Below are 12,606 nucleotides of genomic sequence, written 5' to 3' on the forward strand. Positions count from 1 at the left end.
GACTGCTGAAAGCTCTGCTACACCATGATTATCTAGAGGTCAGAACATTATATTTAACTCCAACTGACAGTTAAATGACCGCACTCTGAGACGAAAAACCAATCAGGGAAAATATAAAATTTCTCTGACAGTAGCTCTCTAGAAAATATCCTCAGGCATTTATGTTACATGGTCTGAATAGGAAACTTCATGCTTCAATTTTCCTGAACGTATCAAATCCTCTAATTGAACTTCCTGGTTTGGATTGCTCTATCTTTAAGAGCAAATACAGAAACACGATAGCATGTACGTGAATCTCATAGCTGAAGAAGCTGTAAACTTTAAGTCAACAAGATGTAAACAGCTACTGCTGCTTATGCTATTTATGGGGATAAATAGGTGGTTGGCACTCAGTGAAGGGATCCAATATACAGATACTTCTCCAACTAGATGCAGTGCTTAACCATTAAGTGCCCTAGTGATAAACAACCACTTGAGAGATTTCTGGAGGGTCTTTCCAAATAACTTGGTGAGCTTTATGGGGCTTTTCACTCAGTAAATTTTAAGGAGAATCACCAATTGCTGATGGAAAAACTGAGGCACAGAGTATCTCTGAGGTCACACAACAGAATGACAGTGTGGCTTCATAGCAGTGAAGTTCAATAGATTTTTTTTCCCACTTCAGACTAGTATCATGAAGTTTGATTTCTTATACGAATGAAGAGGTGCATTGCTATTGTGATTGGTTCAGGATTATGATAAAGGGATTGCAAACTCTTCTCCTAACATGTCTCATGAACAGATCGAGGCCTTTGTAAACATTTCTGAGACACATTGTACATGAACAGAGAACACAGCAGATGAGGAAACTGTCTGTTTTGTTGCACCATCTGCTGATTTAGAAAGCCATGAACATGACGAACAGCCAGAATCTGTTCTCTTTTCACTCATCTGCTGAATGGCGCTGTTAGCATTGCATGAGCTGGAGTGCAGAAATGTTAAAAGTTGCAAGCATTGTTTAAGAGTAGAAGAATAATATATTACAGTATTGTCATCAGATCAGATGAGGAAGCGCTGGGCTTTTACCACCTTCATGGCTGATTTTCACTGGATTGCAGCAACTGCAAAGTAGACTGAACATTAATGATACTAACACCTTTAGTTTAAAGTCATACTTTCTATACTGTTACACTGGCAGGAAAAATAAATTTTCTCAATTTTTTAAAAGAAAAGGCAGACAGCATTCATATATTCTCTTTTAATAAATATTTTTTGTGCAGTAGAATAAATTATAAACATGTATAATGTGCTCACAAGAAATAATAGTGTAAACAATTAAAATCAGGACTTGATTATTTTGCACAAACAGTGCTTTCCTCTTTACTTCAGTGGTATGAACAATTGTATTCATGATGTAGTATTTTACTCCATTTAGATTATCTAATGCTTTTACTTCCAGCTTATACTTTGTTTATTACATTAATATGTTTTAGGAATGAAGAGATGTAGGTTATCTCATGTTTATCAGGACTGTATGGTCACTTGATGCTTTGCTATGATTTCCACTGACAGCATGATCATTACAGAGTTTTCAGACTATCAATGGAGAGAATAGGAGTAAGATCTGTTTCCAGTTGTATACTGGTGTTCTGACTGCTGCTGGACAGCATGAACTAAAAGATGCTTCTGATAAATTAAGTTCATGTATGAAGACTGAATTACTGTAAATTTTCTTTAGAGCATCTAACAACATCTTTTAATGGAAAAAAAGCATTGTAAATATTTGTCTCTTCATTAGTTATTGATGTATTTTCAGTTACTGCATGTATAGCTTATTCTTCCTTTCTGCTGAGACATCAGTGTAAACAGGCACTCTTCCTTCTGACTTTTGCAGATTTTTCCATGGGCAGAGCATTCTTTCCTCTTGTTTTGAAAGTCCCCATCTTGTTTTGAAGGTTATGCCGCTTATGAGAATACATACATTGGATCTTTCTTTATTCTTGAGTGTGTTTGTCCTCCTTAAGTTCATTTGGTTCAGTCTGAATATTTATTTTTCACTAATGGGTGTTATTTTGTTCTTTCCTCTGGAAAAGTTCTGGTCAGCTGCTCTTGCTATTTGAAACATTTTTTTTCTGGGTTTAATTTCTCTTGAGTTAGTGAATCTTAATATTTTCAAAGTTAATATGCCATTAGCTTTCTAATGTTAATGTCAGTTCTCACTTTTGTTTTAGATTTTTTATTAAGGTAGTCCCAAAGAGCCTCCTATTTCTTGTGGAAACACAAGTATAGAAAACTTCAATTTTTCTCTACAGTTTTGTCTTGGGCCTCCATTACTAACTCCAGACTTCCCAACACTATTTCTAGCAATACTCTTTTCTCTCTTTTTTTTTTTCCCCTCCAGCAAGGCTATATAGAAAACTAATTTTCTTCAATTTCATGGTGAGTTCCAGTTGCCACAATTGTGTAAGCCTCTTTTGTTTGCCAGAAATTCAGGAGCTATGTTATTCTAATGCTCATTCACTGTTCCTTTTTGTTTACATGCTAATCAGCCATTACCTCCTTTTCAAAATGTTGTTAACCAGACTTTTCATCTTGCTTCATGCTGTATATTTTGGCAGTGATAATAGGCAGAAAAAATCTTCTGTTGCTGATTTGTGAGCACTCTTTACATAAGTCTTGCAGATCCAGCTGGCACAGAAGTCATGGGCAGACAGATTGGTTTCTTCCATCAAACACATTTCTCCTCCAGCTTTTGTCCTTCTCAGCCCATGCAGCTTGCTATAGCTAGATCCATTTAATAAAGAACGTTTTGTGCTCAATATCCACATACTTCAATGCAGAGAAATACAGTTGGTGTAGGCTTTGGTCCTATATTCTTCACAATGTTACCTCAAATACAACAACAATTAGGATCAAAGTTTACAATGGGCAATGGAAGAACCAGTGACAAGGCAAGGTAGAAATGCTTCTGGGAGTTACAACCAAGCAGACAACGGGAAACAGCATATTTTATCAAATGGATGCTGTGCTTTGTCTTTTAATTTCTTTTCACTTACCAAGGAGCATGGTAATTGTCTGTAGGTGCCTGATACATTGACCATACCAGCCCAGTTCTTTTTGGGGGGAGAAAGGACAAGATAGAGAAGAAATAATACATTTTTGAAAGCATATGGTTAGGAGTTAAAGAGAACCTAGAATTTCCATCCAACTGTGGAAGGAATGGCTGTTTCCTATCATGAAAAGGTGGAGGTCTTCAATGTGTTTCCCTTTGCAAAGAAGCATTACTTTGGTCTTGTCTGGATTCAGTTTGATCCATATGTTCTTCATTTAAGAGCTAATTTCCTGTAGATATTCTGATGTTTTATAGTGATGATAGTCGCATCAGAAAATGAGATAAATAGTAGATTGTCAGCAACATACTCTTAGCAATTGAACACATGCCATATCACTCTCTCTCTCAGCAGTCTCATATGGATAGATGTAGATTATATAGATCCTGAAGGTGAGGACTTTGGAAGAAGGTGTTCATACCCATCAATTTTTTTTTAATTACTTGTAGAACATGAGATGCAGGACTACTGTGTTAATGTGACTGTGTAACAGTAGATACAGGGGTCTGAAAACAAGAATCTGGAGACTGCAGTACCGTGGTTGGCGGAAGTTTTATGAATGCCTCCAGGAAGTTGTCAGAAATTCCATCTGTTGTTCGTACACCACTAGGAGCTCTGGTTCCTCTAGTCTGTTGCTTCACAGTACATATGGATATACTCAAAGATTTTCATTTCTTGATGGAACATCTCCTCCATCTGACACTGAGAGCCCATCTTCCATATTTTCTTTTTTTTTTTTTTAAACTTCTGGTATTTATCTTGGCCTGTGTGGTGTTCTGGTATCTATCTTGGGTTTTCTGAAGGGTAGCTATGCTAGGACAGGGATTGCATTGATTCATGTCTTGATGATGCAAAAAATTCCAGGTGTTTCATCTGAAAGGAGAGCACAGATGTGTTCTTTTCCTACCCAGAAACTTTACATTGAGCACACAAATTTCAAATTATTTTCTACTTGTTCTAAGCAATTGGCAGCAAATACTAGCTTTTGGTGTTTATTCCAGTCTGTGGTGTTCTGGGAAAGTGACTCCTCACCCTGGACATACTAAGGATTTGGGGAAGGTATTATATGACAGCACATAAGATTTTTGGATAGATCTGACATACCTGTTTTTCAGATTCTTATGGCCTAGAAACATTCATTATACAATATAGTCTCTTATATTTCAATGCTCAGCTGTTATACAGAAATAAAGAGCATGAAGGTAGTGTTGAAATGATAATCTGTAGTCTGAATACTGAGGTGGTGTTTCTGCCAATTTTTTAAAGACTCTGATAGGAGAAGGAAACAGATACTGGCATGCATCAGAGATGTATATAATGGCAGAGCTTCTCCAGCAGAATGGGAATCAAAAGATTTGTTAGGTTATAAAAAGCAAAACATCTTGGTTTTGATCCTTTCTGATTTGTGGATGTAACGTATTCTGCATCTGACGTTGAGACCACAGAACCCTTCCTCCATGATTTCTTATAATCAAATTGCCAGGTAGAATGTGTATATCACAATGGGATTTATAGTTTTTATGACAATTGTAATACCTCGTGCTACTGTAGTTGTTAAATATGAAGATTAAAAGACATACTTTGTTTCTGATATTTTGTATAATATGAAGGTAATTTAATAAGACTTTTGATATGGAGACAGAAGATTTGCATGTTGAGTCAGTGTCCATATCAAAATTCTGCAGGTAAGCATGGAAAAGATTAAAGGTTTCAAAATATCTGGACATGATTTCTATATTCAGAAATAATAGCTGCATGCATGGTGTTTGAAAAGCCAATATATAGCAGAGTTTTAAAGGTAAAATTTGAAGCAATGATCACAGTAGTTATGCTTACCGAATCTCTCTGCACATCATGGACTGGAAGAAGCATAATCAGCACTGCTCTAATGGCAGTGATTCGCTTCTGTGTGTTATGTATATATACATGGAGACAATGGAGACACACACATAGTCTGCATTGTCAAAAAACAGGCTGTTCTACCAAGTTTGTTTACAAAAAAAATTTAGGGTTGATAAATCATCTATTCTGCAGGTTTATCTTGGATGTCCAAATACTCATCTTATTTCATTTATTTCAGTGACTTACCAAGTTTATCCTTCTACAGCTGTTTTTTAACTGAAAGGATTTCAGTGTACTAAGCTGTGATGTGCTCAGATTGTGGTGAAATTCCTTTCTAAAAAAAAAAAGTCTTGCCTTGCATCAAAATACATGTGATTCTAGAACAAGATATTGTTGCTAAACAGGGTGAACAGTTTACTTTTATGAGAATGAATCTTCAGGTTCAGGCGGAGCATGGGGTAATGTCTGAATGAACATGCTGCCTCTTTGACTGCATAAGTGAAGCATTATTCTTTCCTTGCTCTCCTCCTCTGCTGATTAACACAAAGGAAGAGAAAACCATGAATCCTTCCTCTTTTCCTCCAGGTAGGTAGGTGAGGAAGAAGCTCCTTCTCTGCTCTGTTTAAATGAATTCATTGTCAGAATAGGTTCCGTATGACTACATGAAAGCTGGAGAGCTCTTTTCTTACTCCCCTGGGTACAAGCAGAAACACAGATGTTTTCAGAGGGGTACAGTTTAAAGCATATGCCCTCATTTGGTTAGGAAGACATCATCAATAGTGCCAATTTTCCTTTATTTTATGTATTCATTAGAAAATTTGAAGAAACTAATACTGAATGTAATGAGTTGCCATTACATCTAACTCCTCATAGAACATCTCTAGTACTTTGTGGATGTGTGGCATACCATTTAAATTACAAGATTTTTATTTAATAACTGTTTCATCTGCCTGGAAAGCATTTCCAGTGTAAAAGACTCTTCAGATAGAGGAATAAAAGCTCACAGGATGCATAGAAAAAAGAGTCACAAATTTGCATTAATTCATGAATAATAAAAAGTATAAGCATAGTTTATAAATGTTTTCCTTTAAAAAAAATGTTAATTTATTTAACCATCTGCATATGAAGGCTGTTATCCCTACATGTGCACTAGTGTCCACATATACACATGTGGTAAGTTTGTAGCTGTATAGTTAAAAGTTTGAGGAAAATGTGTGCTATTACTCAGCTCTGTGACCAATGCAGAACTGTAGTAAAAGTTTCTGAAATTTCCATCCCATTCAATTTTTTATTACTGAACATGTAGATCAGGTTGATAATAGTTGGTCACAAAAAGCAATAATATTTTCAGTATGAAAATAGTACTATTGTTTAGTAAGCTATACTACATAGATATATAAGGCGGTAAACTGCGTGGTTTTATTTTTTTTCCTTAAAAATATCTTTCTTTTCCACTCCTGCTAAGAAGGAAGGTATGTTTCCTGTTAAGATATGAAGTGAATTTGTTTTTCACTTTTGCCTTTTACATAGGGATACTGAATATAAAGGACTACAGCTCTCCCTGGATCAGGTCACAGCTACCAAGCCGTCATTCTCATACGCAAATTCAACTCCGACCATAACGGATAATAGGAAGGGAAGCAAATCTCGCCTCTCGAGCACAAAGTCAAAATCAAGGACATCACCGTACCCACAGGTAGTTGTCTTTGGAAAACAAAATTAAATCTTTTTGAATATCTTGATTTTGACTGCTTTTTTAACCCACGTAATTAGAATGGGTCAACGGATGCATTACTCAAAGGGAGTAAAAGACAACAGGTTATAAGGTGTTGAGACAGGAATACATTTCTTCAAAATGTTTCTAAAAAGCTGGAAGCAGTTATGCTTCAGCATGCATAGTAAATCATAACCAACAACAATAACAGCACAGGGCTCTGAGTTAATAAGGAGTGAACAAATGGATGAGTGAAAATGTTGCTTTTAAAATACTTGGTTTGAGAGGACTGGGAGTATTGCAGTCTGAGGAAACTTGCTTTACCTTACTTTTTGGTAATTCCAACATATCTAGAAACTTGCCAGATGTTTGACAGTAGTTTAACACTGAAATGTTAATCAAAAGAACTGAGTTTTGAGTAGGGAAAGAAACAAGCTAGCTAGTTGAATTGGAACAAGACAGCTTTGGAAGAGAGAAAGAACTGGTAAGTGGGCACTATCAGACTTTTATTTCCCAGATTTCATTTTCATGCTTCATGTTTTAGATACACACCCCTGTTTATAGAATGGGCCAGACTCTACTGAGTCTTTGACCTGCAGCTTGCCTACTATGTGGCTGTTCCACAGACAGTGCTACTGCATTGGCATTATTATGTTGCCAGCCGTTTATCTCAAATAAATCTGGTTTGTTGGACTAACCATTATGTTTCCTAAGAAATGTTGCACAACTTCAGCTCTTATTCCACTACACAATATATAGAAATGTTTGCATTCATGATACAACATTGGGTAGTTATGTATTTTCAAAATGTCCAGGTCAATATTTATCCAATAATGAAACTGAGGACTGTAGTTTCTCTGTTCTAAACTTGCTTCTGTGAGTGTATAATGCCAGCCCATATGTCTATACATCATTTTCTTGCTTTCTTTCCTTTTCTCCTCAAAAGAACCAAGGGTAAGAGTTTTAGAGGAATGACAGAAATTTGGAAGCTTAATTTTAAGAATCTAAATTTGCCAGACGTTGTTCTGACTGTTGTTCAGACATTTGTTCACACATGTTTCTATGAGTTATTAAAGAGTAGCACTCTCACTTGAGTGCTCTACAGCAAACAATTGTAATAAAAATGATTTAAATAATCAGTAAAATACCTACAATTAATTCTAAATTGTATTTTTAAAGAAGATTATCTTTGATTTATTGAAATTACCCTTTGTTTCAACTTGTAAGGCCCTTTCAGAAGTCCTCCTTTACTAGTGGGACAATTGCAACTGAAGACCTATCATCCTCTCAGAAAAGTTTGCTTTCTGCAGTATAACTTCCACCAGTACTACTTCATTCTCTCTGCCTCCAGAATAATTCTAGAACTAGCAGTGCAACACTAACTGTTGGTTTATCAGGGATTGCTGTCTGAAAGCTGAGGGTATTTAGTCTTCAGTTTCACTTTGCATCCTTGTTATCAGCTGACTGGTAGTAAAGTCACAGATTTTGTCATTCATAAGTAAGCAGCAGCGCTAGTTGCCAGTATCTTGAAAAGTGGTCATACCATTCATTACAGCACATCACCACAAGGAATGCTGGCAGCTTGGCTTTGTATCCCTCTTGTCCTTCTCAATCACTGAATAAAATGTTGAAATATGAAGAAAAGCTGTTGCAAAGAATATACAGCAGGTGGTATGGTCCGTGTCCCTTATCTCCAGCCTACATAATTTGCCAATAGTGAAGAATTAAAATGTGATTCTCAAGCCATGTCTCGAAAGTGAAGACATGGGTTATGTTGTGCAAAGGAGCCTGTTTTTGTGGATTTTTTTCTTTGTTTGTTTATTTGTTTGTTTGTTTTGTGGAGAAAGGAAGCAAGCAATTAGTTAAATAACAGCAGTGAGGAAAGTAATCTCTCAATGTTAAGGCCATCTGAGAAATTTTAAATATAAGTTGCTGGGGTTTTTTCCCTTTCTTCACAGCATTTAGTTTGCTACTTCACTCTTGATGAGAAAAATGAATCACATGCTTTTTTGGATGATGACTAAGAATCCACTCACTTGCCAGCTGTGTGTCCCTAGGATAGCTACATGAGATGTGAACTGTAAGAAAACCATGTTAATAAGTTTCACCTGAATATTCAGTTCTAGGGCAAAAAGGTATGTTTTGGTCACCTAACAAAATGATAATGCATGGTTTCTTTTATCCCCTCAAACCTAATGCAAAAAAGGCATATTGCAATATGGTGTTTTTCAGTGAGTTCATTACATTGAAGGCACTGGTCATCATCTGATTAACACTGATTGATACACACTTAGTCATCATGCAGACTCTGTGAAACCTGTCCCAGGCAGGGATAGGGTGAGCAGAGAAGAAACTAACTCAAAATTCATGGCACAGCACAAGGATTTGCCAAAACACTTGAACAGTGCTCTTACAGTTCTGTCCAACTAGAGTGGAAGGGAGCTGAAAGAGGAAGTGGAAAAACTGGAGAGATGAAGACTTGATAGAGGTATGCAGGAAAAGAAAACCGTGAGTTGGTTAAAAGATATCTACAGTCATCACTCATAATAATAATAATAATAATAATAACTAGAGGCTTCCAAAATCTAGTCCTGGACCTCATTTATTTTGTGTTATTAAAAGCTAGCCCTGGACCTCATTTATTCTGTAAACAGGAAGAAGCAACAAGAATGGAAAAGCATTTTAATTGTGATCATCTGAACAGTCGGTTTGGAGTTTAGTCTCCCATTAATGATGATTATTTTAAGAAAATATTTAAAACTGTCTGTTTTCTGCCTCTAATGAGAATGTTTTATGGTCAATCCAGATAAAATTTTATTGTTTCATATCTTATCTTGGCTCTTGGATAAAGATCATATAAATATATATATATTTAGTGCATATGTACTGAGAAAGCACACATAGGGATGTACCTATTAGCTGTTGGATGGGGACTTTGGTCTGTGTTACAGCATTCACAAATTTTTGGAAGTAATAGATTTCTCCGGGAGTGTATGTTAATTATTGCTAACTTACACAATTGATAATGAAGGTAAGCTAACTTTATGGCTACTTTAAATAAATAATCTAGATTCAATCTGCAATCCACCACTACCTGGACATATCCCCTCCTCCTCTAAAGAACAAGGGAGAGACATCGGAAACAGGTTGAATTCTAGTCAGCCTTTCGTTCATCATTTCTTTCTGTAGCCTAAGGCTGTGGTAACTTGTGGCATATTCAAAAGCAAAGCAAAGTCCTCTTTTTATAGTAAATATAACTCCTGATCTGGTGAAGAGTCACCATCAGTGGGGGTTATTTTAATGGACATGCTGTATTACTTTAATCTAAGCCTTTCACCATCTGTTCTGTCTATAATAGTGAATGCAAAAAGAACATATTTTACATTTCAAGATTACATTGGTAAAAAGTAAGATAAAAGTGATTTAAAAGCATGCATATGTTCTTAGTACAATGCTGCCTGCATCTGTGATGTTTTTTTTCTCATGGTTAAGACACAAATCAAGAGAAAAGCTGTTAATGCTAATGTAGTGAAAGTTTTTCATGGAAAAACGAACTCTGAGAGAGTTTCACTGTATATCTTGTGTTCATAACAATAAAAATCTGAGCAGGCTGACAGAAAATTAGATAACTATAACACCTACTGTTTGAACATTTGACAATGTGTGTGGAGAAGGCTGATGTTGCTGCATGTGACAGGATAAGTGCTTAAGCCAGTCAGACACCTGTAAGAATGAGAGGTCAGGCAAAAGAATATGACTCAAGAAATATTAAAATAATCTACTGGCCCAATTCACTTCCACAGGTTCCCTTAAAGTAAGCTTGTCTTAGACATGAAATTGGTATTTTCCAGTTCCCTTGCCCCTTCAGCTCTTCTGAAGTCTTTCTTCAAGGAAAAGGAGCATCTGTGATGGCTAATAGCTCCTTTCTGTGTCAGTGCTAATCCTGCTGGTGTGCCCTTACTGCTTTTGTACATTGAAATAACACTCTGGAAGACTGTTCCAGAGAGAAAGATCAAGAAAAACTGTTGCAAATCTCCATATCTGAGAGAACTGGGATTGTTTAGTCTGGAGAAAAGGAGGCTCAGGAGAGACCTTACGTTCTCTACAACTACCTGAAAGGAGGTGGTGGAGAGGTGAAGGATGACCTCCTCTCCCATGTAACTAGTGACAGGATTAGAGGGAATGGCCTTAAGCTGCACCAGGGGAGATTCAGGTTGGATGTTAGGAAAAATTTCTTCAAAAGAATGGTTAGGGGCTAGTACAGGCTATCCAGAGAGGTGGTTGAACACTGTCCTTGGAAGTGTACAAAAAATGTTTAAATGTTTTACTAAGTGACATGATTTAGTGGGGAAATATTGGTGGTAGTTGGAGGCTGGACTGGATGATCTCGGAGGTCTTTTCCAATCTGAGGGTTCTACAATTCTATGATTTCTAGTATTTGGAACAGCTGGAGGACCATTTGATTTATTTATTTTGTTCTTTACGCTAGAAGACAATTTAGAAAAACATCTGAAGTTATTTCAGTGTTGCCTATCTGAAGAAGTTTTTCATGATATTTAAGTTCTTTCTGCTGGTTAAACTTCAACAAAGAACAAAGCTAATAAATTCTACTGAGAGAAGACAAAGGGCAAAAACGGCAGAAAGTAAAACATTTTTGATGAGGCAGGACAGGGATTAAGAAAAAAAATGTTTTCATTAGTTTTATTTGGCCAGAATTTTCATTAAATCGAATTGTGTTTTCTATGGTCTTTCATCACTTGGCATATGGAAGCCTAATTCTGACATGAGAGATAGTGTTTCCACTGCCATCTCAGTAAAGTAGTATCTTTGATCATCCTTTCATTTCTCCCCCCATCGACTTGTCACGCATGCCTTTATTTGGAGTCTCCACCTGTCAACATCAAATTCCCAGAAGAGGCAGTCTAAGGACTGCAGCAGTAGAGGCAGTCTAATAATGCCAAATTGAGATGTAATTAACTTTGAAAGGAATTAGACATATTTTTGGCCTACGTCTGCTTCTGTTCTACCTTAAGAATATAAGCAGTCATACCAAACATCGGTAGACAACGCTGGCCACAAGCAGTTCACAGTTTTATTTTAATTCTGTGCATGGCCTAGCAGCTGCCAAGGGTCAGATCTCAAATAATCATCATTTACATCAAGTACAAAGAAAATGCATGAAGCACTGTTGGTTTTGTCTACATGGTTATATGACATTACATGGTGCATTTCTGACATGCTGAACATAGACTGTTTGATATGGTTTCCCATTCTTGTAAAAGTCTGTGCAACTGAATCCTTTCTGGTTAGAACCAAGATTTAAAAAGAAAAAAACGTTATATTTTGAGTTAAATGAGGAAATTCTGCTCAAAAGACACCAAGCTGGGCCTGCTGCATCCTTAAAAGCAGAGAATAGATAGAAGAATATACAGTAGAGCCAAATGAAATTCAGAATTTCCAATTTGAAAGATCTTTGGCAATTAGCACTCATTTATTACCATCATAAGTTGTCAAAAAATATGAAAATTCATGATAAAATTATTGGAAAATATTTTTTCTTGTCCTTCTCATGAAAGGAGTACATAGCCTTGGTTTTGTTTTTAATAAGAAAATAAATCAACCTTCAACATTTTTATACTTAAATTTATATTTATATTGTCTTACATTTCTGTTTGAAACTTTTTCAATTACAAAAAATCTAGTTTATAAAAACAATTAAAAACAAACAAACAAACAAACAACACCTATATATAATACCAAAAGTAAGAACAGGTACAAAAGCAATTTTTTGTTTTGTGAATTTCTATCCTACCGAAAATTGCATAGTTAAAATTTTCTTCATTTTTTAATTGTAAACTTCATTTTGTCCATATATTTTCTTAAAACATTTACAGTAATTTAGTTATTATTTATGAAGATATATTTCTGATTAAGCGGTTTGAAAATGTTAGATTTGAAAGG

General features: G+C 35.9%; 1 protein-coding gene across 1 annotated transcript in view; it reads left to right on the forward strand.

Annotated features, from left to right (window-relative positions):
* LOC100549507 (single-minded homolog 1) overlaps positions 1-12,606 on the forward strand; it is a 41,598-nt gene that overhangs the window by 28,741 nt on the left and 251 nt on the right. Inside the window, exon 9 of the mRNA XM_010707591.1 lies at positions 6,462-6,627. Coding sequence (XP_010705893.1) covers positions 6,462-6,627 — 166 coding nt within the window. The remainder of the gene's footprint in view (positions 1-6,461; positions 6,628-12,606) is intronic.

The sequence above is a fragment of the Meleagris gallopavo genome, chromosome 2 (genome assembly GCF_000146605.3).
Source record: "Meleagris gallopavo isolate NT-WF06-2002-E0010 breed Aviagen turkey brand Nicholas breeding stock chromosome 2, Turkey_5.1, whole genome shotgun sequence".
Lineage (NCBI taxonomy): Eukaryota > Metazoa > Chordata > Aves > Galliformes > Phasianidae > Meleagris > Meleagris gallopavo.